This window comes from Carica papaya, chromosome 3 (assembly GCF_054855325.1).
Source record: "Carica papaya isolate Zhongbai chromosome 3, ASM5485532v1, whole genome shotgun sequence".
NCBI classification, from domain to species: domain Eukaryota; kingdom Viridiplantae; phylum Streptophyta; class Magnoliopsida; order Brassicales; family Caricaceae; genus Carica; species Carica papaya.
Genome location: NC_142311.1, coordinates 1,715,220 through 1,735,504, shown reverse-complemented (window position 1 = coordinate 1,735,504; position 20,285 = coordinate 1,715,220). Strand labels below are relative to the sequence as shown.

The 20,285-nt window shown below is 36.3% G+C and overlaps 3 protein-coding genes across 10 annotated transcripts; 1 reads left to right on the top strand and 2 right to left on the bottom strand.

Annotated features, from left to right (window-relative positions):
* Positions 1-17: 17 nt before the first annotated feature.
* LOC110812027 (ADP/ATP translocase, mitochondrial-like) lies at positions 18-6,228 on the bottom strand. 4 transcript variants are annotated; one of them, XM_088214976.1, is made up of 4 exons: positions 3,122-3,268; positions 1,226-1,753; positions 756-1,127; positions 18-579 (listed from the first exon to the last, which is right to left on the bottom strand). In XM_088214976.1, exons 2-4 carry the CDS (start codon positions 1,733-1,735, stop codon positions 283-285), a joined length of 1,179 nt encoding a protein of 392 aa, XP_088071102.1. In that variant the 5' UTR covers positions 1,736-1,753; positions 3,122-3,268; the 3' UTR covers positions 18-282. The 4 variants fall into 4 exon arrangements, with proteins under 4 accessions (XP_088071102.1, XP_088071103.1, XP_088071104.1 ...); XM_088214977.1 differs by lacking the exon at positions 3,122-3,268 and adding an exon at positions 2,828-2,978; XM_088214978.1 differs by lacking the exon at positions 3,122-3,268 and adding an exon at positions 2,792-2,975.
* A 288-nt stretch (positions 6,229-6,516) lies between these two features.
* LOC110811893 (copper-transporting ATPase HMA4-like) lies at positions 6,517-12,974 on the bottom strand. Of its 4 annotated transcripts, none has more exons than XM_022038512.2 (9): positions 12,713-12,974; positions 11,848-12,151; positions 10,498-11,243; positions 9,868-10,339; positions 9,593-9,760; positions 9,053-9,307; positions 8,517-8,639; positions 7,575-8,060; positions 6,517-7,180 (listed from the first exon to the last, which is right to left on the bottom strand). In XM_022038512.2, exons 2-9 carry the CDS (start codon positions 12,109-12,111, stop codon positions 6,725-6,727), a joined length of 2,970 nt encoding a protein of 989 aa, XP_021894204.1. In that variant the 5' UTR covers positions 12,112-12,151; positions 12,713-12,974; the 3' UTR covers positions 6,517-6,724. The 4 variants fall into 4 exon arrangements, with proteins under 4 accessions (XP_021894204.1, XP_021894205.1, XP_021894207.1 ...); XM_022038513.2 differs by having other exon boundaries at positions 11,848-12,115; XM_022038515.2 differs by having other exon boundaries at positions 11,848-12,111.
* A 799-nt stretch (positions 12,975-13,773) lies between these two features.
* On the top strand, positions 13,774-18,927 carry OEP80 (outer envelope protein of 80 kDa). Of its 2 annotated transcripts, XM_022038543.2 has the most exons (16): positions 13,774-14,726; positions 14,915-15,008; positions 15,152-15,234; positions 15,369-15,466; positions 15,601-15,670; positions 16,018-16,111; positions 16,291-16,372; positions 16,460-16,495; positions 16,631-16,784; positions 16,880-17,020; positions 17,234-17,304; positions 17,461-17,539; positions 17,613-17,728; positions 17,864-18,011; positions 18,130-18,199; positions 18,612-18,927. In XM_022038543.2, the coding sequence occupies exons 1-16, from the start codon at positions 14,031-14,033 to the stop codon at positions 18,764-18,766; spliced, it is 2,187 nt and encodes a 728-aa protein (XP_021894235.1). In that variant the 5' UTR covers positions 13,774-14,030; the 3' UTR covers positions 18,767-18,927. The 2 variants fall into 2 exon arrangements, with proteins under 2 accessions (XP_021894235.1, XP_088071101.1); XM_088214975.1 differs by lacking the exon at positions 14,915-15,008 and having other exon boundaries at positions 14,497-14,726; positions 15,144-15,234.
* The last annotated feature ends 1,358 nt before the right edge of the window (positions 18,928-20,285 follow it).

The following is a 20,285-nucleotide window of genomic DNA, read 5'->3' as shown; positions in this document are numbered from 1 at the left end:
AGACAAAAAGAATTCAGTAGAACAAATACTCTGATAAACTAATTTTCATTTCTTGGGGGAAGGGTTTAATCAATAGCACAAAAAATAGATGAAGTAATGTTGAGAAATTTTCAACAATAGAATCAATTTTAGAAGAAAAAATTAAAATTTCAAGGAGATAAAACCCTCTCTAAACTAAATTATTCAACTGACTGGAAGTTTTGAAATGAATTGTGTTTGTTTATCAACCCAGATTTTCATCACCATCTATAAGCATAACAGACAAGAGAAGAACACCCTTGTTTAGGCTCCACCAGAACCATACTTCTTTCCAAACACAATCATCTGAAGTTTGTCGTAACCTGCAAGCACACCAGCTCCGGCAATGGCACGGAGAATGTTTGCACCAGCACCCTTGAAGAGAGATTTCGGGCCCTCGTTCTTGAGGATCTGAGAGAATGCATCGAGAGAGCTTTTGTATTTCACAGCTTCACCAGATGTCATCATCATTCTTCTTCGGACTGTGTCAATTGGATAGGAAGCAAGCCCAGCACCATTTGTGATCACCCAACCAAGTGCAAAGCTAGCAAAGAAGCTATCCTGAAATCATAATATAAAATGCATGTTTAGTTCATATTTTAAATTTATGAAATATAAATAAAAAACATCAGATAAAAAAATCAAAAAGAAAAATGTTCTAAGTTCAAAAATTGATCAAAAATGAAAGACTTAAACCAAATGAACTGATTGTGACTTGTATGTGTGTATCAACTAACCTGCAATTTCCCTGTTAGGACGACAGGCTTCAAAGAATCATACATTCCGAAGTAAAGACCACGATACACAATGATGCCAACACAAGAAATGTTGAAGCCACGGTAGAGCCCAGCAAGGCCATCTGATTTGAGGGTCTTCCTGTACACATCAACCAAGCCATTGAACTGCCTCTCACCTCCCTTCTTGGCAGCCTTTGCGTCGTTTGCAAGACGGGTTCTAGCATAATCTAAAGAGTAGACAAAAAGCAATGAAGAGGCACCAGCAGCACCACCAGATGCCAAGTTACCAGCAAACCACTTCCAGTAACCATCACGATCCTTTTTGAAGTTGAACAGCCTCTTAAAGTAATCCTTGAATGCAAAGTTCAAAGCCTAAAGGAGAAAATCATAGAGAACTAAGCACACAGGAATGGATCAACACATAAAAAGTGAACACAACAGTGATTGAATGCTGAAAAGAAGTGAGGAACCTGGGTGGGGAAGTAACGGATGACGTTAGCTGTGTTTCCTCTCCACAATGATCCAAACCCCTCATCTGCAATTGTTCTCTTGAAACAGTCACCAATTCCTTTGTAAGGTTCAGAAAGTCTACCAGTCTTGATCATCTCATCCTGGTTTTGGATTAAGAGTTTCACACGCTCAATTGGGGCAGCAGCAGTTTTTGACACAGCAGCAGAAACTCCACCCATAAGAAAATCAATGGCAAAGCCAGCAAATCCTTTCTCTGATGGAGCTTGAACAAACACTGGTGAGGCATTTGAAGCAACAAAAGATGGGTCACGGGCTGCTCCACATGTTAGTTGCACAGGATACTTCAATGCTGCATTACAATAGTTTCCATAGGTGAAATGTCTCTCATGCAAAGCTGGTCTTTGAAATCCAGCAAAGTGTGTTTGAGCATCTTTTGAAAGGCCAGAACCCAGATATAGCTGGCCTGTGACCTTTTGCACGATTGATGGGTGCTGGTGCCTTTCAGCCATCTCTCCTCACAAAAAACACTACAAAAACACAGCCAAAAATTCCATTTTATACAAACTTTTCAGAAGATAGTCTAGAACGTTTACAAACTAATATTAAACAAAATAGGGATAGGCAACATAATAAGAAAACAAACCATCGGACATGATCTCATATAATTTTGTAAGATTTATGAAACAAAGAGAAAAATCTACATGTCATAGGTGATATAACACTTGAGATTAACATCCTAAGGACATCTACCTTGCAACCAAAGTTATAAACCAAGCTCAACCCATAAGGTTACTTATCATTGGTTGCAAATTACAAACAAGAACATTCTTCCTGGTCAATCACATTGTAACTGTTAAAACTAAAACATAAAGATTTGATTAGTGATTTTCTGAATTGATTCCTTTCCAGCTTTAAACTTAACTGCATTAAAATTGTCACTTATGCCAAACACAAAATATCACCAAAGAACAAAGAAATTCCTTATCTTTTATCTCCATTTCCAACAATGCACTTGCAAGAATTGGAAAAATATTAGCCAATAAACTTCAGTCAGTGAAATTCTCAAACAAGAGATTGAAAATTGACATCTGAAAAATATGAAAAGAAAACCAAATATCATTTTCATTGCTAACTCACTTTGGCCCAAGTAAAAATAACCCCAAACATATTAATCATACGATAACCTCTCTTCCTATAAAAACCATCAATATATCTAATGTCCAAGTGGTTAAAACGTGAAAATGTCATTATCTCTCCCTCCTAAACCATGATCCCTATCATCATCTCAATAAAATGTTAATGTAAGCCAATATCAACCGAGATAACTCCAATAAAAAGAGCGACCTTTACATACTAAGAATTCATATATAAAAGAAATAACAATCTTGAGAAGACTCTTTTAGATGATAGGCCAACCTAAAGCAAATCTATGTGAAAGTACAAACAAATTCAACACAAAACAATTAAGAAATACATCGACAGATAGATACATACAAGGAAACCCACATATACAGACAGATATATCGATACATATATTGTATATATACGCACAAAAATATACATACGGGGAGAGAAAAATCTCTATGAAACGATTAAGTGACCTGCAAATGAAGAGTAAAAGAGCGAGACAAACGAAGTGGGAGAGAATGGAAGAGGTCACAGATCTAAAATAATCAATAAACACAGAGAGACTGGAATGAGTTTATAAGAAAACGAAAGGATCTGTCAATGGAAAACAAACACGTAAACCGAAAGAAGAGCACTTAAAAAAACAAACAAAAGCAGTTATAATACTGGGTAAACCGATAGATCCGCTGGCTGCAAGAACACAAACCAGAATCATCTGTCAATAGAGAGAGGGAAAGTAGGCGTTTTTGTAGAGAGAAAGAAAATACCTGTTGGTCTCTGCGCTGAAAATGTGGAAAGGTCAGAGAGAAAAATGGAGAAGGAGAGGCTTGTTTTCGCAGTGATGAAAAACAAATAATGAGGGAGCGAAGATGGAGGGAGTCTCTGCCCGCTTTTAAATAAAAAAAACCCTAAAATTATTTTTAAAAAGAAAATTAGGGAATTTATGAGGTGTACTGTGGTGCATGTTAAGGTTTGATGAGGTCAAAGATGTTGACTGAAAATTGGAAAATCAAAGGGTAGAAATTATTTTTATAGTGTTCATTGATGACCTCATTTCCCATTAATAAATTTTTATTAATCTACCAATTAAATTTTGATATTGAATCAATATATACTATTTATATAAATATTACATTTTTGTTAACAATTTAATAAAAAATAAATATTTTATTAATATTTTGGACATGAATGGTATTAAATTATTAAGTTTCCATATGTATAGATATTCATATTGATTTATTATCTTGTAATATAAGGTATATAATTCAAGACTCCAATTTATATAGGTGAGAAAATTGACCATATGATTTGTATGCATAGATTGGTAGGAAGCATGAATGGGTAATTAGCATGGAGTCTCTGTTTTTAGTGTTGACAAATTAGAAGTCTTCCTCCTTAATTGGAAATTAGACAAAATTATTTGTTTATGAAAAGTATTGGTGGCTTTTTTGGTATTCACAAGTAATGGCCTTCATAATTATGACATTTCTGAAATTTTACATCCCACTTTGCTTGACTTGAAGAAGTGGAAATTGGGTTAAAAACTGTTAAACCAATTTTTTCTGGGTAAATTATAATGTATTATTCAGCATTTTTTCTGAAGAAGAAATTTTATGAAGAAAAATTGAGCATAGGGTGTTTTCTATCATCAAGAATTTCAAGCTTACAAGTAACCAAGTGAGAAATTGAGATTCTTTGCCAAACACCCTTCAACTTCCTTCATGAGTACATGAAATCTGCTTTCTTTCGCGACAATCATACGTTTTTATAGCTAAAACATTTATTGCAGAAAAGATTGGAAGAATGCCATACATGATACTGAAAGTAAGCAGGCAATTGAATTCCAGGAGCTATTGATGCTTGGCAAAGTTCATCTGATGTCCGCCCAGTCGATCAATGACAGGGTGAGAGGGATCAAAAGCTGCTGCTTCTGACATCCTGAAACTCATCTCTGACTTTTTCTGCCTCATCTGCAACAAACTCTGCTCATTCTCAAGTCTCAGCCTCTCATTCTCCAGCCTCAACCGCTCTAGTTCCTTTTCTTTCTTGTTACAATATCTCAGCCATTTAAAACGTTGTTTCTCAAGCTCAAAACTTTGGGCTTGCAAGCTAAGTCTTTCCTCGTAGAGGAGTAACGTCTGTTTCTTAATCCACTCTCTTCGTTCCCACAATGATTTTGTCGAGTCCTGAAATATAGCAGCCATTTGCAACTTCATATCATCCAGCCCATCAGAATGTGACCAAGAATTATCGTCCTGATCGGTCTCGTTTCTCTCACCCACTTCACTCATTCTCTGACCAGCCCCATTAGCATGATCATCATCATCTTCATTATCTGACTCATCGCTATCATTATTTGCACCATCTTCTTCCTCCTCCACTACATTAGTCTCTCTTGGGTATCTCTCAGAAGGGACATAATAGGCTTGCAGATCAATATCATGGCAACTGGGTATAGTTTGGCCATTATGGTATGCACACATTTCCTTATAAAACAAGTGCTTTGAGCCCAATATCTTCCTCACATCATCCTTTGCTTTAGCTGAAAGATGAGGCATTGATTCCATAAGAGAAGGATTCTCCACTACTCTACAACTAGTTCCCCTCCCAAGAATATCATTCAACTTCTTGTACCTTTTGTTCAAGTCATTGAACTTATCTTCACACTGCTGCGGTGAAACATGGCATCCCTTGCCGATCATTATCCTCGAAACTGTTTTCCACTTGCCCTTCTTCTGCAAACACCCAGATTTTCTCTTAGTCCCCTCTGTGCCCTCCACCATACCGTCATCTCCAACACAAGCAACAACTGCTATCAGAAGCTGAACCACACTATCAGTCCATTTCATTCTCGGCCATGGAGATACTACCTTTTTACCTTTACCTGAATTGGAATGGTCACCATTTCCATCTTCAGTATAGCTCGGTTCATCCTCTTCGGTCAAATTGCCACTATTTGGGCAATTTGTTGGACTAATTACCTTTCCTTTACCGAAATCCATCGAGAAGCATTTTGGTGTTGAGCCCTTCACTTCCCTAAGCCTAGAATGATGATCATTTTGATCAACACCTCCCACCAGATTCATTTGATGCTGATGGGTTAATGAAGGATGACTCAACTGGGTTTGTTGATGCCTGTTGATAGATGACTCTAAGTCTAACAATTCCCCACTAGGCCCTGACAAAAACCCACTTCCCAAACTCGAACCTTCCATCAAATCCAAAATTACAAAACACTGAACGCTCTATTTCGCTGCTGATTTAATCAACAATAGATAAAGGAAGCTAAAATCTTATTGCATTTTCAAGTCTCAACCGGGAAAAATGAACAGCATGAACACAAATAGAAATACCCATAGCCTGGCGTATCTGATTAACTAAGCTCAATCGATTGTACCAACACTAGAAACAAAACAGCCAGAAAACATAGATAACCAGATGCCGAATATCTCATTTTTTTTTTATTTCTTTCCCAAATTCTACATAATCAAACAGAAAGTAAGCAAAAACTGAGAATCCAAGAACCTGGGAGGTTTTAGAATAAGCTTCTCCTAGTGATCCCCAATTTCTCGGAGAAACTGCAAAATGAAAGCTAAAATCTTTCGGGAGGAAAAAAACCGGGAGAGATCAATATATATCGACGGAAAGAAAACTGAACAAGGGAATCGAGTTTACCCTTTGATCATCGAGATACCAAAATGGAGGCCTTTTCTATTTTTGCTAACAAGAGCATGAATTTTGTCTCCAAGCTCAATGGAGAGAGAGAGAGAGAGAGAGAGAGAGAGAGAGAGAGAGAGAGAGAGAGCAGGGCGAACTTACAATGCTCTTCCCACGACACGTGGCTAGTTTTGGTTGGTCATTCGTTGGGTATTTTTGCAGCTAGAGATTACGGTAGACATGCTTAGATCCTCGGAAACTTTTTCTTACCGGTTTATTATTTTTTGTTTTTGTTTAATTATCAGAATCGTTTGCAGACATATATATATATATATATATATATATACATACAAACTTTATCATATATTTTTAATCAATTCAATGTATATTATATTTCGTGATATATTTTCTCTTCACTTTTAATTTCAAAATTCAATTTCTTTTCATAAATCTTTTAATTAATTCCAACGTAAATAAGTTATTCTCACTTGGTACCAAAAAAATCTTTAATCTAAATTCCAACTCCCACTAAGCAACTGGGTAATGAAAATTTCAAACATATAAGGAGAAGCACAAATCTGCCAAACAATGGCTCAACTTGCAAGTGCTTCTACAGCTTATGGAGTTACAACTGAAACATGAAAGGGTGTTTATTTCAGTTATTTACGATCTGCCTTTTGGAGCCACATACTAGCAATATGCATTTACAAAATTCAGCCGAAAACCAGTTTGAACATCCGCCTTCTTTGCCCACATTTGTTGCAATAAGTTGTCTGTTTAGTCTCATGAAACTGCAGAGGCTTTCTATAGGACTGCAACAGGAGAGACGAGCAAACCACACTGAGGGATGAAACAGCCATGCAAGCTCCCGCAAGCCAAGGTGGTAACCGGATTCCGGTGAAAGGGAACAGGACTCCGGCTGCAACTGGTACACCTAAAATGTTGTAGCCAAGCGCCCATACGTAGTTAAGCCAAATCCGGGAAATGGTCTTCCTAGAGAGGTCTATGGCCGTGATTACGTCTTCCAAGTTGCTCTTGATGAGAACTATATCGGCTGCTTCAATTGCAACATCAGTGCCAGCGCCAATTGCTATTCCAACATCTGCTGCAACTAAGGCAGGCGAGTCATTTATTCCGTCTCCCACCATAGCCACAGCCGTGTTATTCGCCTGCATATGATTTCATTTTCGATATTTAAAAAATAAAAGACATTGGTTATGAGTAGTTAAATTCCCCATTTCACACCTTAAAACAATAAATTGCAACAATAACTAAATTCCACATTTAATCACTCTGGCAACGTTAACAAATTCTTCTTGGAATTAATTTCAACATAAATTTAATTGCATTGTTTCCAATTTTATATAAAACTTTATGAGGTTTTATTTTTTAATGGAATTTACATTATTCCTACATGCCTCTGTCAATTCGCAAATTAAATTCCAAAATTTCTTAACTTATTTCGAAAGTAGCCTTTAAAGATCTCAAAGATACCAACTCTAGGCAAATTTCTAACCTACGAAATCAGAACGATATTTTTACCGAGTGAAGAAAAAGGTTTACCTGTAATCTCTTGATCCTTTCAGCCTTTTGCAATGGATCTGCCTCAGCAAAGACTGCCTCTATCCCGACCTCCTTTGCTATTGCAGTTGCAGTAGCCCAGTTATCACCTGTCACCATCACACTTGAGATGCCCATCAGGCGAAGATAAGATATAACATGCTCAGCCTCTGGCTTCACTGGATCAGTAACAGCAAAAGCTCCAGCCACCTTTCCGTCAATGGCAACTAACATGCACGTTCGTGCCAGTTGCTCATTTTCTGAAATATGGCGTTCGACCTCAGGATCGACAGGGACATTAAAAGAATGCATAAGCCTCTTATTCCCTACTAAAACAATTCTGTCACCGACGTTCCCACTCACCCCAGCTCCAGTGTGCACTTCAAAGTCCATAACTTCCATTACACGAGAGGAGCTAGACTGAAAATTCTGACGTATCTTCTTAGCAAATTCCACCAGTGCTTTTGCTATTGGATGCTCACTATTTGCCTGCACATTTATGAAAAATAAAAAAAGAATAGTTGATTATAATAGTCTTAACCTCATCATTCAATAGAAACAAAAAACTATCACCCACCCAGAGTTTTAGGAACTAATCTATTCTTGCTTGCTTTTCCTCATTTTAGTGCATATAATACATTATTTATGATGAAAACTGCAATTCTTTCATTTCAAGGACATTCCGCTTCATTAATATAAACCATGTGCTGACAAAACAAATGCTTCATCATTTGCTTCCAAAACTTCAACATTTTCCTTCCCACCAGACCAAACAGCCAAAATCCAGAAAAGAAACAATTGAGTTCATGTTATAGATGTCTTGCCAAGCATACCTGAACCCGCTTCAGATTTACTGTGCAGAAAAACATTTGTGCACAGAAATCCTTCTTCCCTCGAATGCTTTACCATTCCTATTATAATACAAATCAAAATGAGGAAACTTACCTCCACGGCAGCAGCAACATCACAGAAATCTTCCAGTGAAATGCTCGAAAAGGGAACGGCACTTACTACCTCTGGTTTTCCAACTGTTAGTGTTCCTGTCTTATCGAATACAACAGTTTTCACCTGTGATATTTGCCCAAAAGGGAAAAAAAAAATGTTAAGGGGTGAGCAAGGCTCTAGTCAAAAAACCAATTACGATACACTCCGTAGTTGAGGCTCCCCAGTATTATGTTTAGACAGATATAAGAAGTTATCGAAGGAAATATGAAGCATCCTTTCTCCTGATTAATGTTGATATGCAGGAAGCGGAATGAGAAAAAAAAAGGGAATTTCTTGTGTAGGAGACCCCATTATATAAAAAAACTGGCTTCTTTCATCGGACATTTAGCTGATATCTTGACAAGCAAAACTGCTTCTTCTCTTCTAAAGAAACCAAACCTGGAAGTGACACCAGGAAAATAATTGCTCCGCAAAGTCTCAACTCAAGAAGAGCATAATCCACCATGATTATGCTTAGAAAACAGCAGAGGTCTTACCTTGTGGGCCTTTTCAAGTCCATTTCCACCCTTGATGAGTACTCCTAGTGATGCACCCTTTCCCGTAGCAACCATGACCGCAGTAGGTGTTGCTAGTCCCAAAGCACAAGGGCAAGCAACTACTAGCACTGAAATACTGAATTGCAATGCTAGTTCAAATTCGTTCATAGACTTTGGTATCCATTGTTTAGGGTAAATTCCAGCAATTCCAGGGACAAACCATCCCAACCAAGTAACTAATGCAGCAAGGACAACCTGGTGTAAATGCAAGAACAAAATGATTGTAGAGTAAATTAGACATTACAAGAGGACAGAATAATGTAGAACATTAATGAAGAATCATGCTGCTGATTGCATGTTCTAAAGTGCTTATATTACAGCTTCCAGAAACATTCTAATGAATTTCAATTTACAATAGAATAGAAAAACATTCAAGTACAAAAATAGCTAGCACAGAAAGCTAAGGTGATCATTTTATTAAAAAATATGGCAAGATTCGAAAGTACAATGCTGACAAAATTTAACTAAAGAACAACTTACTGCAGGAACAAAAAACTTTGAAATTGTGTCAGCTACTTTCTGGACAGGTGCTCTAGCAAGTTGAGCAGCCTCCACAAGTTGAACAATTTGGGAAAGTGTAGTCTCGGACCCAACATTAGCGGCCTTGACTATTAAAAGACCATTTTCGTTCACTGTCCCCCCAATTACCTATTCATAAGATTAAAGAATATATAAATCTGTTTATACTTTCTAAATGTCAAAATAAAAAAGTGAGCTTTTCTCCCCTCGACCTGGAAAAAACAAGGGGATGTTACCTTGTCACCTGTTTTTTTAGAAACAGGCTTGGCCTCTCCTGTGATCATGCTTTCATTGACATAGCTTTGACCATCTGTAACAATCCCATCGACCGGAACTTTCTCACCAGGAAAAATTTTAATTTTGTCACCTCTTTGTAGCAGCTGAGTGCTTATTTCCATCTCTGAATTAACATGACCATCATCATCAACTGATAATAGATGAGCTTTATCAGGAGCAAGATCAATCAACTTAGCTAAAGCATTTGAGGTTTTTCCCTTAGCCACAACTTCCAAATATTTTCCCAGAAGAATAAAGGATATTAACATAGCACTCGTCTCAAAGAAATCTTGCCCTTCAAATGTGTCGGAAGTCATAGCTTTAATTGCAATAAATGCAGAATAAAAATAAGCAGCATTTGTTCCAAGAGCAACTAGAACATCCATATTGGCAGATCTTAATCTCAATACATGGTATGCTCCCACATAAAACCTAATAAAGACATCTGAAACAAGTGATTATTGAGATACAGAAAAGATAACTGCTGCCTCTCAGAAACAGAGATGCTGACACTGTGGCAACATAAGGAGCAGCAATAATGAGAAACTAATCATAAAAAAGAGAGGAAACTGGTGCTTATTTGTTGTTACCTTCTACCAATAATGAACTGAACTGGCGTGCAAAGAATCCATCTAAGAAGTGTTCCAATAGTAAGCATTTTGTAAATCTTGAACTCTATCCAGTTCCCAAAAGGATGAAGCATTGGAAATACCATAGACAATAAAAACACTGGAACTGAGAATAGGCAACTCAAAAGGAACTGATTTCTATACATTTGAACTTCGTGCTGCTGCTCTGTTTCTCTTTGTCTTGGAGGAATGTATAAGCTTGCCTCGTAACACTTAGTTCCATGGCCAGCTTCTTGGATGCAGAGTATAAGAGATCTGGGACCTGTGATATCTGGATCATAGGTCACAGTGACCTTATTTTCTGCCGCATCTACTTCAACATGACTCACTCCTACAGCTGACTCGAGGGAGGATTGAATTATGGACACGTCTTCTTCAGAAGTAACACCTGCTAGTCTAAGGTGTGTTTTGTTTGCATCATCCCCAGAACTAATGAGATCTGCCCCAAAACCAGCATCTTCTATTGCTTCCTTAAGCCTATCAGTATTGGTAAGTTCTGGATCATAGAAAATTTTAGCTTCTTGAAGAGATAGACCAACCACTGCTTTTTTCACTCCACCAACCATTTTAAGGACATTCTCCACAGACTCAGAACAGCTGGTACAAGACATTCCTTTGATCCTCAACCGGCACGCTGCTATTTCTTGATCTGGAAATTTGTCAACAGGATAACCTGCTTCTTCAACTGCTTCCTTAATTTTTTTTGCCTGAAGCAAAATTAATATTTTATTATTTCTAGTGTCTAAGGAAATATTTTTTAGCAAATAGTTTTATCTTTTGAAGAAGTAATTCTATAATAAATCAAGTTGTCAAGAAGCATTTAGGTATCAATGGAAAACAATTGAAGAGCTCTCAGTTATGTTAGTCAGCAAAATTCCATTTTATATAGCGTGCTTTAATTTTTGAATCTGTTCAAGGACGGGCATGAACATCAATGTACACAAACAAACCTGCAGACAGAGAGAGATGGAGATAACTAATATCTGTATCTATCTGTCCCCAGAAAGTAGAACCTTTTCCAAAGACTTCCATTATCTATCTCCTTATTATCCATATTGAATATAAAATAACCGTTCTCTTTTCTCTCAGACAAAGATATTTACTGTAAAATAAATCAAAACATAGGTTAGGATATATTTAATTGCGTATAAATAAGAAAAAGTTAATCAGAAAGATAAATTATGTGATACTTCGTTATGTTGAAAAAGAAGACAAAGGTGACATAAACACGTTGTAGTATAGCAATCTAGAAGCTTGTATTTTTCCTTTATAAACTCCCAAAGATTCTTAACAATCTGAAGGTTAACTTACCGAAATGAGCAGAGGATTATATTGGATTGCGGCCTGGCCATCAATTGGTGATACAGTAACATCCTCAACGCCATTAAGATTTTTGAGGACAGATTCTATGGACACCACACATGACGCACACTTGATATTCCTTATTTTAAACACAACCCTCCTATTTTTCTTGTGTATGGTTTGAACTGGTTCAGAGATAGTGATGGTGACGCTATCCTCAAGTTGCAAGAGAGGTGCATTGAGATCATCTATCTCATTATCATTGACTTCCATCTTCCTGTCCCAAAAAGATATTTTCAGCAATTCCAGTATCCTACAGAACAGTGAGATAAAATCCACTAAGATGTGTAAATGGCAGATGGAATCAGTAGAATGAGTCATTTTTCTTCAGCTCCCCAACAAGCAACGAAATGAACTATGTTGCATTTCGGATTACTCATAGTTTCAGCATTTAACATCAGGAGAAACCATCAAATAAAACTAATAGTTAAATCTTTAATTTAGTAAAACCATAAGGTTTAATTCAATCAAAGCTTTAGAATTCAAATTATAAAGCAAAACTTAAAACAAAGGAAGCAAAGCCGATAACGGCAACCCTTGACTGCGACCTCACTTTCTCAACCAAACCTAATTTCCAAAAATATACAATCTGAAACGCAAAACCAACCAATATAATACAATACTGACATTATTGTGAAAAGCCCTATAATCAGCATTCAATTTCCAAATAGTGAAATAACCCAATCCAATCCATTCGTACTCCAAACTTGAATTCCACAAAAGACGAACGTGCACGTATCGAAATAAATATAAGCACGTGTATATCAACATGAACGCGCGTATATCAATCAAAGACAGGAGAAGGAGGCCAAACCTTTCCCGCGTCGTAAAACGCTGGAAGAGTCAATCGAGGGAGAGAAGCAGATGAAGGCTACGTCTTGGACAAAGAGAAAAGATACGGCGAGGAATTAGGGTTCGTGAAAAGTCTCCTAGGGCATTTTCCGTTGGTCGAGATAGAGAAGATGAGAGGAAAACAGGGTTTAAACCGTGAAGGCTAGAGAGAGACCACTTGGCGAGCGGGGTTTGTCGTTTTAAGAGGCGGCTCGAGTCGTCTTTTGAATTTTTGAATGCTAACGTCTTAAGTATTTGATTTTCCCACCATATTATACAAACTCAACCGCTTCTCTACAGTATATAAAATAAAAAAAAATTAAAAAAAAAACTTATAAATTTTTAAAATAATATTTATAAATTATTATCTGTAATAAAATATCTATGTTATAATTTTTAAAAAATTTTAGAATAAATTAATTATATTTATATTTAATAAATTATTATAATTAATTTGCAGAAGCTGCTTTCTCATCTCTATGTTCCCGTCCTCGGCAACAACAAAGAGGCGAATTTGGCACGCAGTGAAATTTAACGGCGTTAAAACCTAATTTATAAGTCATTATTATTTATGAAAACTTTTAAATTATTTATTTATTTTTTATAAATCATATAATTTTTATTAAATATCTTTTAAAAAATTATTAAATTTTTATTTATCAATTATTTAAAAATTAATATTTTAGTTTATAGATACTTTTTTACTAAACGCTCGCTATTTGTGAAGAATTTATAAAATAAAAATAATTTTTAATCAGAATATATTTTATAACCATAAACATGTGCAAATATAATCTAAAAATTAATAATATTAGTTAAAATAAAAATTATAAAACCATAATAAGGAATTGGCAAAAGATTAGACAGTATTTTATCCATAAATTTTATGTCATTTTAAATTACACTTAATTGAATAGTTTTATTATAATTGAGATTAAAAAATTATTAACAATAATTAATTTATTATAAGCATATTATAAACTAATTAATTTAGCTAATTTTTTAATTTGTACCGGGTATGACGCCCCCGGTCATTTGCCATTCTCAAACGGCTTTTATGGTTTCACTGTCAAACAAGAGCTGCGGTAAATATGGTTGCCACCATTTTGTTAGGGTTTATCTTTTCTTCTTCCTCCTCCTGAAAAATGAAATCTCCAAGCAAGCAAAATTCTCTGCTTTGCTACTGCAGTTAGGGGTTTTCTTGATTTACTGTTAATTTTACTTCACTGGTTCTGTTGTGTTCCCCGAATCACCACCATTCTTCAGTTATAGGAAAAGCGCATTTCTTCTCAAATTCCACGATGCGCAAGAACGATGATATCCGCTTTTCATCTTCTACTATCAAGATCCCTCTCTCTTCTCCACATTATCCTCTCTTCAACAACCTACAGTTTTGCTCAAAGGCCATAACGTCGAAACTCTTGGGCGCCCGCCACTCGCTTAGTCGGCTCGTGGGCTCGTTCGGAACTCGCTCCGGGAACTCCAACCTGTGTTCCTTCTATGCTCAGAAGCTCCATTCAGCCACGGGGTTGCTCGTCGGCAGGTCGTCTCTCCTCTGCTCAGCATCATTGTCCTTAGCCCGTCACAACGAGCCACCTCCGTTCGAGTGTAGTTCTTGCTCTGAAGAAAGAGTACCGGTCGGGAAATCTTCTTTGCTCTGCTCCGCGTCCCTGTCATTAAGTCAACCCATCGATTTGACTCAATCTGGGTCGGACTTGAGGGAAACGCAGCAACAAAAGGGTCACTCTGTTAGTCGACACGATGAAGAGAGAGTGCTGATAAGCGAGGTCTTGGTTAGGAACAAAGATGGGGAGGAGCTTGAGAGAAAGGACTTAGAGATGGAGGCACTGGCTGCTTTGAAGGCTTCCCGAGCCAATTCAGCGCTCACTGTCCGCGAGGTACAAGAAGATGTGCATAGGATCATTGATAGTGGATACTTCTGCTCGTGTATGCCAGTTGCCGTTGATACCCGTGATGGTATTAGATTGGTTTTTCAGGTATAATCTCGATTCGTTTTTCGGGCATAATCTTAGTGTGTTGTTAGAAGAGTTGATTATGCTTAGTATAAACAGTGAAGTGAAGAATTTTATTGCACGGAACTGTTGGTAGTCTGTGAGAAATTCCTTCCCATGTTTTTTCCGTAAGTTGGTTGATATTAATTGTTGATAATAATTCTTGGTATAAGGTAGAACCAAATCAGGAGTTCCATGGTTTGGTCTGTGAAGGTGCTAATGTTCTTCCTACAAAGTTTCTAGAGGATTCTTTTCGTGATGGATATGGTAGGTTGTCCCTTTTTTTCTTATGCATTTTTATGCACTGATCTGTAGGTATAGCCTGTGGTATATGATTATCTACTTTGGTCTGTTGAAGACTATTTATAGGACACCTTCATGTTTTATAATTTCGGTGTCAAGCTGTGCAGGAAAAGTGGTAAATCTTAGGCGTTTGGACGAAGTAATATCATCAATCAATGGTTGGTACATGGATCGGGGGCTTTTTGGCTTGGTTAGTACTTATTACATAATGGTTGCTTTATTTTGCAAGTAAAGGTTGAATAGTTTCTTGATTCAGGACCTTAAGTTGGTCTTGCTTTATGACATGTTGTTTTTTATGGCTACTTTTGGTGGCCATTATCATAGGTTTCAGGGATTGAGATTCTTTCTGGAGGTATAATAAGGCTTCAAGTTGCAGAAGCTGAGGTCAATAATATCTCCATTCGTTTCCTTGATCGGAAGACGTAAGAACCTTCAATTTCTGCTCTATCAATGCACATGTATTCTAGTATTAAGTGGAAGAAGTACATATTCAGTATTTCTTACAACATTAAAATTAAAGGATTTCACTACTAACAGAAGTCGCTGCTCATTTCAGTGGTGAACCAACTAAAGGGAAGACAAAGCCAGAAACCATACTTAGGCAACTTACAACCAAGAAGGGGCAGGTAGTTTTGTAATCCAGCATTCTTGCTTAGACAATAATAGGCTTGAGTCTTGAGGAGGAGATGATTCTCATTATGAAATGTAATAGGCTTGATGATGTTGACTCTCTACACTTAGATGGAGATGTCAGCGTATATATATGTATATGTATATGTACTTACGTATATATTAATTAGAATATTGAATAGTTTTTTTCTATTTCCATCTGTTATCAACATCAGGACTCAGTCGTTACCGTACATGACACTGAAATGATATATTCATTCTTTAGCATCAATTATGGCTTCATAGTGGGCCATTTAAAAATGTTAGTTTAACTACATCCTAACTTGGATTTCCATACATGTAGGTGTACAGCATGCTTCAAGGGAAAAGAGATGTAGATACTGTATTAACTATGGGAATAATGGAAGATGTTAGCATTATTCCTCAACCTGCCGGAGGTGAGATAATGTTGTTATTTTTAATTTGCATAAGAAAAAAAGGCTATAATAAAAATATAATGAGGATTAAAACCATGGCCCGTTATGCATCCTTTTTTTGTTATTTATCTTTTATCTCATTTGTGCTATTATGTTTACCTGAAAATAAACTTATTCATTTTCTTCCTGGCAATGGTTAGATACTGGTAAGGTTGACTTGATAATGAATGTTGTCGAACGTCCAAGTGGAGGTTTTTCTGCTGGTGGTGGCATATCAAGTGGGTAAGTGGTATTAATATACAGTATTTGTATTGTATTCCCTGTGATATATCTGGATAAGTATTCATATGCTGATTTTCTGCTTTCTAGGATAACAAGTGGCCCTCTATCGGGACTCATTGGAAGGTAAAATGACATGCTAAACTGTCTAATTGCTGCATTTGCCATAATATGTGCTTCATCAAGTTGCCTTTTGCTATATTCAGTTGATAGTGAATTAACGTGCCCAAACCTCATGCTAACCTATATTTCTATGTGCAGCTTTGCATACTCTCATAGGAATGTTTTTGGAAGAAACCAGAAACTTAATATTTCCTTAGAGAGGGGCCAGATAGATTCTATTTTCCGCGTAAACTACACAGACCCATGGATTGAGGGAGACGACAAGCGAACATCTAGAACTATTATGGTTCAGGTATTACAAGTGTTAGTTTTCTAAAATACTCTTCACTGTGAACATCCAATGATGAGAATCTGAGTATTGGACAAACCAATTCTATTTTGCATCAGAATTCAAGGACTCCTGGAACTCTTGTTCATGGTAACCAACCAGATAATAGTAGTCTGACAATTGGTCGTGTGACAGCTGGTATAGAGTTTAGTCGGCCAATCAGGCCAAAGTGGAGTGGAACAGCTGGGCTTATTTTTCAGGTATTATGATGAATTTCCACTTCTTTTAACTGGGTTTTTGGGTTAAAGGAGGGCGAGTTTAATATGATCTGTATTGAGAGTTGTGTTTGACATAGCTTTCCATGATTTAGCATGAGCATAAAAAGTGGAATATTCCATATAATGCACGATATTTTGCTATTCAGTCTCATTTTCTTTGTGGTATTGCTTCCATTAATTGATTCTAATCCACAGCATGCTGGTGCTCGTGATGAAAAAGGAACTCCTATTATTAAGGACTTCTACAGCAGCCCTCTCACAGCAAGGTTTTTTTCCCCAGAACTTTGAAATGATTCATTTATGTTTGTTTGCATGTAAACAAACTTTTATTGTTCATTTACCATACATTAATCTTTTTTATTTCATACCCCTTAATTCCAATGCTTCTGATCTACTTTTTGAATAATCTTTTGGATGTATAGTGGTAAAACTCATGATGATACATTACTGGCCAAATTTGAGAGTGTCTATACTGGTGCTGGTGATCATGGCTCCTCAATGGTTAGTATCCACAATCTATTCAATGTTTATAGTTTATGTTGCATATGGAGCATAATTTATTTTGTTTTTACAGTTTGTACTTAACATGGAACAAGGGCTTCCTGTCTTGCCTGAATGGCTGTTTTTCAGTAGAGTTAATGCCCGTGCTAGGAAAGGTGTAGAAATTGGCCCTGCTCGCCTTCTACTAAGGTATTGCATGATATATTAATCTCCTGGTCTAAGAGAAGAGAAAGAAGGGGACATTTCATCTTTTCCTTCCTTAACAAAGAATCTTCTCTGGTGCGCTAGCTGACTTAGTTTGCTGACTTTGGTTACCATTGCTAGTTTATCTGGTGGTCATGTGGTGGGGAACTTTTCTCCCCATGAAGCGTTTGCCATTGGTGGAACAAACAGTGTTAGAGGTTACGAAGAAGGCGCAGTGGGATCTGGTCGATCCTATGTGGTTGGCTCTGGTGAAATTTCTTTTCCTGTGGTATGTAGTTATGATTGTTTTTGGTCCATAAAGATCATCATGCATGTACCATTCTAAGGGCATCTTGTGTCTTATTATGTAAGCATTTTATTGATATGTAATATTCTGTTTTTTGCAGCATGGGCCAGTTGAAGGGGTTGTTTTTGCTGATTATGGAGCTGATCTTGGATCAGGCTCTACCGTGCCTGGTATGCCTTTCATCTTTAATTTGCACAGAATTTTTCTTCTCCTGTCCTCATTTTTACCTTCCCATTTCATATAGGCAGTATACTATCAAGTGGATCTATCGGTAGTCAATCCAGAAACAAGAAGTTTAGTTTTATGTTCCTCTTTTTGTTCATTCAATCATTGGCGAAAGAACATTGTTTCTTTTGCATGGCTACTTGTAGGCTGCACCTGTAACTGATCATTTAGATGCCCTTTAGAAGATCGATCTCTCTCTCTCTCTATATATATATATATATATATTCTTTTGAACAACTGCATGATTTAGCTCACTCAAATTGCTGATCAAGATGTGCATGTATGGTCTCTTGACTCTGTTCAAGATGTGCAGCTTTGTTTTTCTTTACTTGGTTTAAATTGGCTTTTCTATATCAGGTGACCCTGCTGGGGCAAGGCTGAAGCCTGGAAGTGGATATGGATGTGGGTTTGGCATCCGTGTGGACTCGCCTTTGGGGCCTTTGCGCCTTGAATATGCATTTAATGACAGGCGCATGACAAGGTTTCACTTTGGTGTTGGTCACAGGAACTAAAAGAGGTTTTTTCTTTTTTTCTTTTTTTTTTTCTTCCTTCCATCACATTAGTTTTATACTATTTGGAAATTATTTCTGATAAAACAATTTTTTGTGCTTCTTTTTTTACTTAAAGTTCTGATCTTTAATAATATCCTAATCAAGTGATCATTTATGCTGCTTCTTTCTTAGTAAGATGGGTTTTTTTGCCCTCTCTAGATTATGATATGATGAAGGACTGTTGTTAGGTTGTACTTCAATGCTGAATCATTTTGGTTATACCAATTCTATCTCGTCTCGTAAGAATGTTAGTTAACATATGTAGATGTCATCTAAGATTATGTTGGGAAGAAATATATTGAAGTTTAGAAAACTATAAATATGATATTATTAGGGGATGGAATATTGTGGATTTCATAGAATGAACCAATAACTACGAGTGGAAGTCAGGGGGAGCAAGTGGGCGCTGAAGTCGCCGGTGGGAGCACAAGGAAGCGGTGGTTGGGGTCAGACCGCCGACTGCGTGCAGGGCAGTTGCAGTGGCACCCAAATCTAAGCATCTTAATTAACTGTTTTTGTTTTCTTTTTCCTCCATTCAATATGCTCGTGGGCCGGGTTGGGCCGGGTTCAGTCTGTGTAGGGATGAGACTCGGTTGTGACCATAAATTATATCAATTATTATTTTCAATTAATTTGAATACAACAATAAAATCAAGAGAGATTTAGATTATTATGGTAATTTATAATACATAATTTAGACAATGAAAGTAAAAAAAAAAAAAAAAAAGTGTTTTTATTTACAAAATAGAACTTAAAATTTTTTAAATTCATCATTATTTATACTAGTTTTCTCTGAATTTTATACGATTTTAGGAATAAAAATATATTTTTTATATACCAAACATATCATAATCTTGGCACATAAAAATTTGGTGTGCAAATATTATGAACCCTACAAAAATTTTCGTATAGTAAAAGATTATATCTCAAGTTTAGGACTTCAAAATTGGTATGACCCAAGTATAATAGTGTGTGAATTTATAATTTAGGTTTACATAATACCGCATGGTAGCAATCCAAAGTAAATGTAAGCTATATATATCTCTCTATATATATGTATATATATATATATATTAGATATTTTGATCTCTAAAAAAAATTATAATTTAAAATATGCATTTGAAAATTAATTAAGGAAGAAACAAGAACTAAATATTAATGCAATGGGTTTGTCGTAGATAGAGGCAAATGTTTGCTAATCTCTTATCAAGACATTAACATGGAGAATATCCAAAACAAAACAAAAAAAAAAAAAAATTGAAATTCCAGTATTACACCCTCGTGCTCTCTTGGAAACATCACTATATATTATAATAAATAGGTGTATTATGTATATCATAATATATGTATATGTATATGTATATGTATATGTTGATTACTTATAATGAATATGAAAGGGACTTCACACTCACATTCCTCGTTTAAAGATTCATAAAATGTAATTATGCATGTAATCCTTTCGCTGAAAAGTTTAATCCCA

Excerpts from the sequence above, each read along its gene's own strand:
- LOC110812027 (XM_022038404.2), bottom strand. The coding sequence starts at position 5,569 with ATGGAAGGTTCGAGTTTGGGAAGTGGGTTTTTGTCAGGGCCTAGTGGG.
- LOC110811893 (XM_022038512.2), bottom strand. The coding sequence starts at position 12,111 with ATGGAAGTCAATGATAATGAGATAGATGATCTCAATGCACCTCTCTTG. Across the intron at positions 11,244-11,847 it reads ATAATCCTCTGCTCATTTCG|GCAAAAAAAATTAAGGAAGC; the intron begins GTAAGTTAACCT and ends ATTTTGCTTCAG. Across the intron at positions 9,761-9,867 it reads CTAAAAAAACAGGTGACAAG|GTAATTGGGGGGACAGTGAA; the intron begins GTAACATCCCCT and ends TCTTATGAATAG.
- OEP80 (XM_022038543.2), top strand. The coding sequence starts at position 14,031 with ATGCGCAAGAACGATGATATCCGCTTTTCATCTTCTACTATCAAGATC. Across the intron at positions 16,373-16,459 it reads GGTGGTGGCATATCAAGTGG|GATAACAAGTGGCCCTCTAT; the intron begins GTAAGTGGTATT and ends TCTGCTTTCTAG. Across the intron at positions 17,021-17,233 it reads CAGCTGGGCTTATTTTTCAG|CATGCTGGTGCTCGTGATGA; the intron begins GTATTATGATGA and ends TCTAATCCACAG.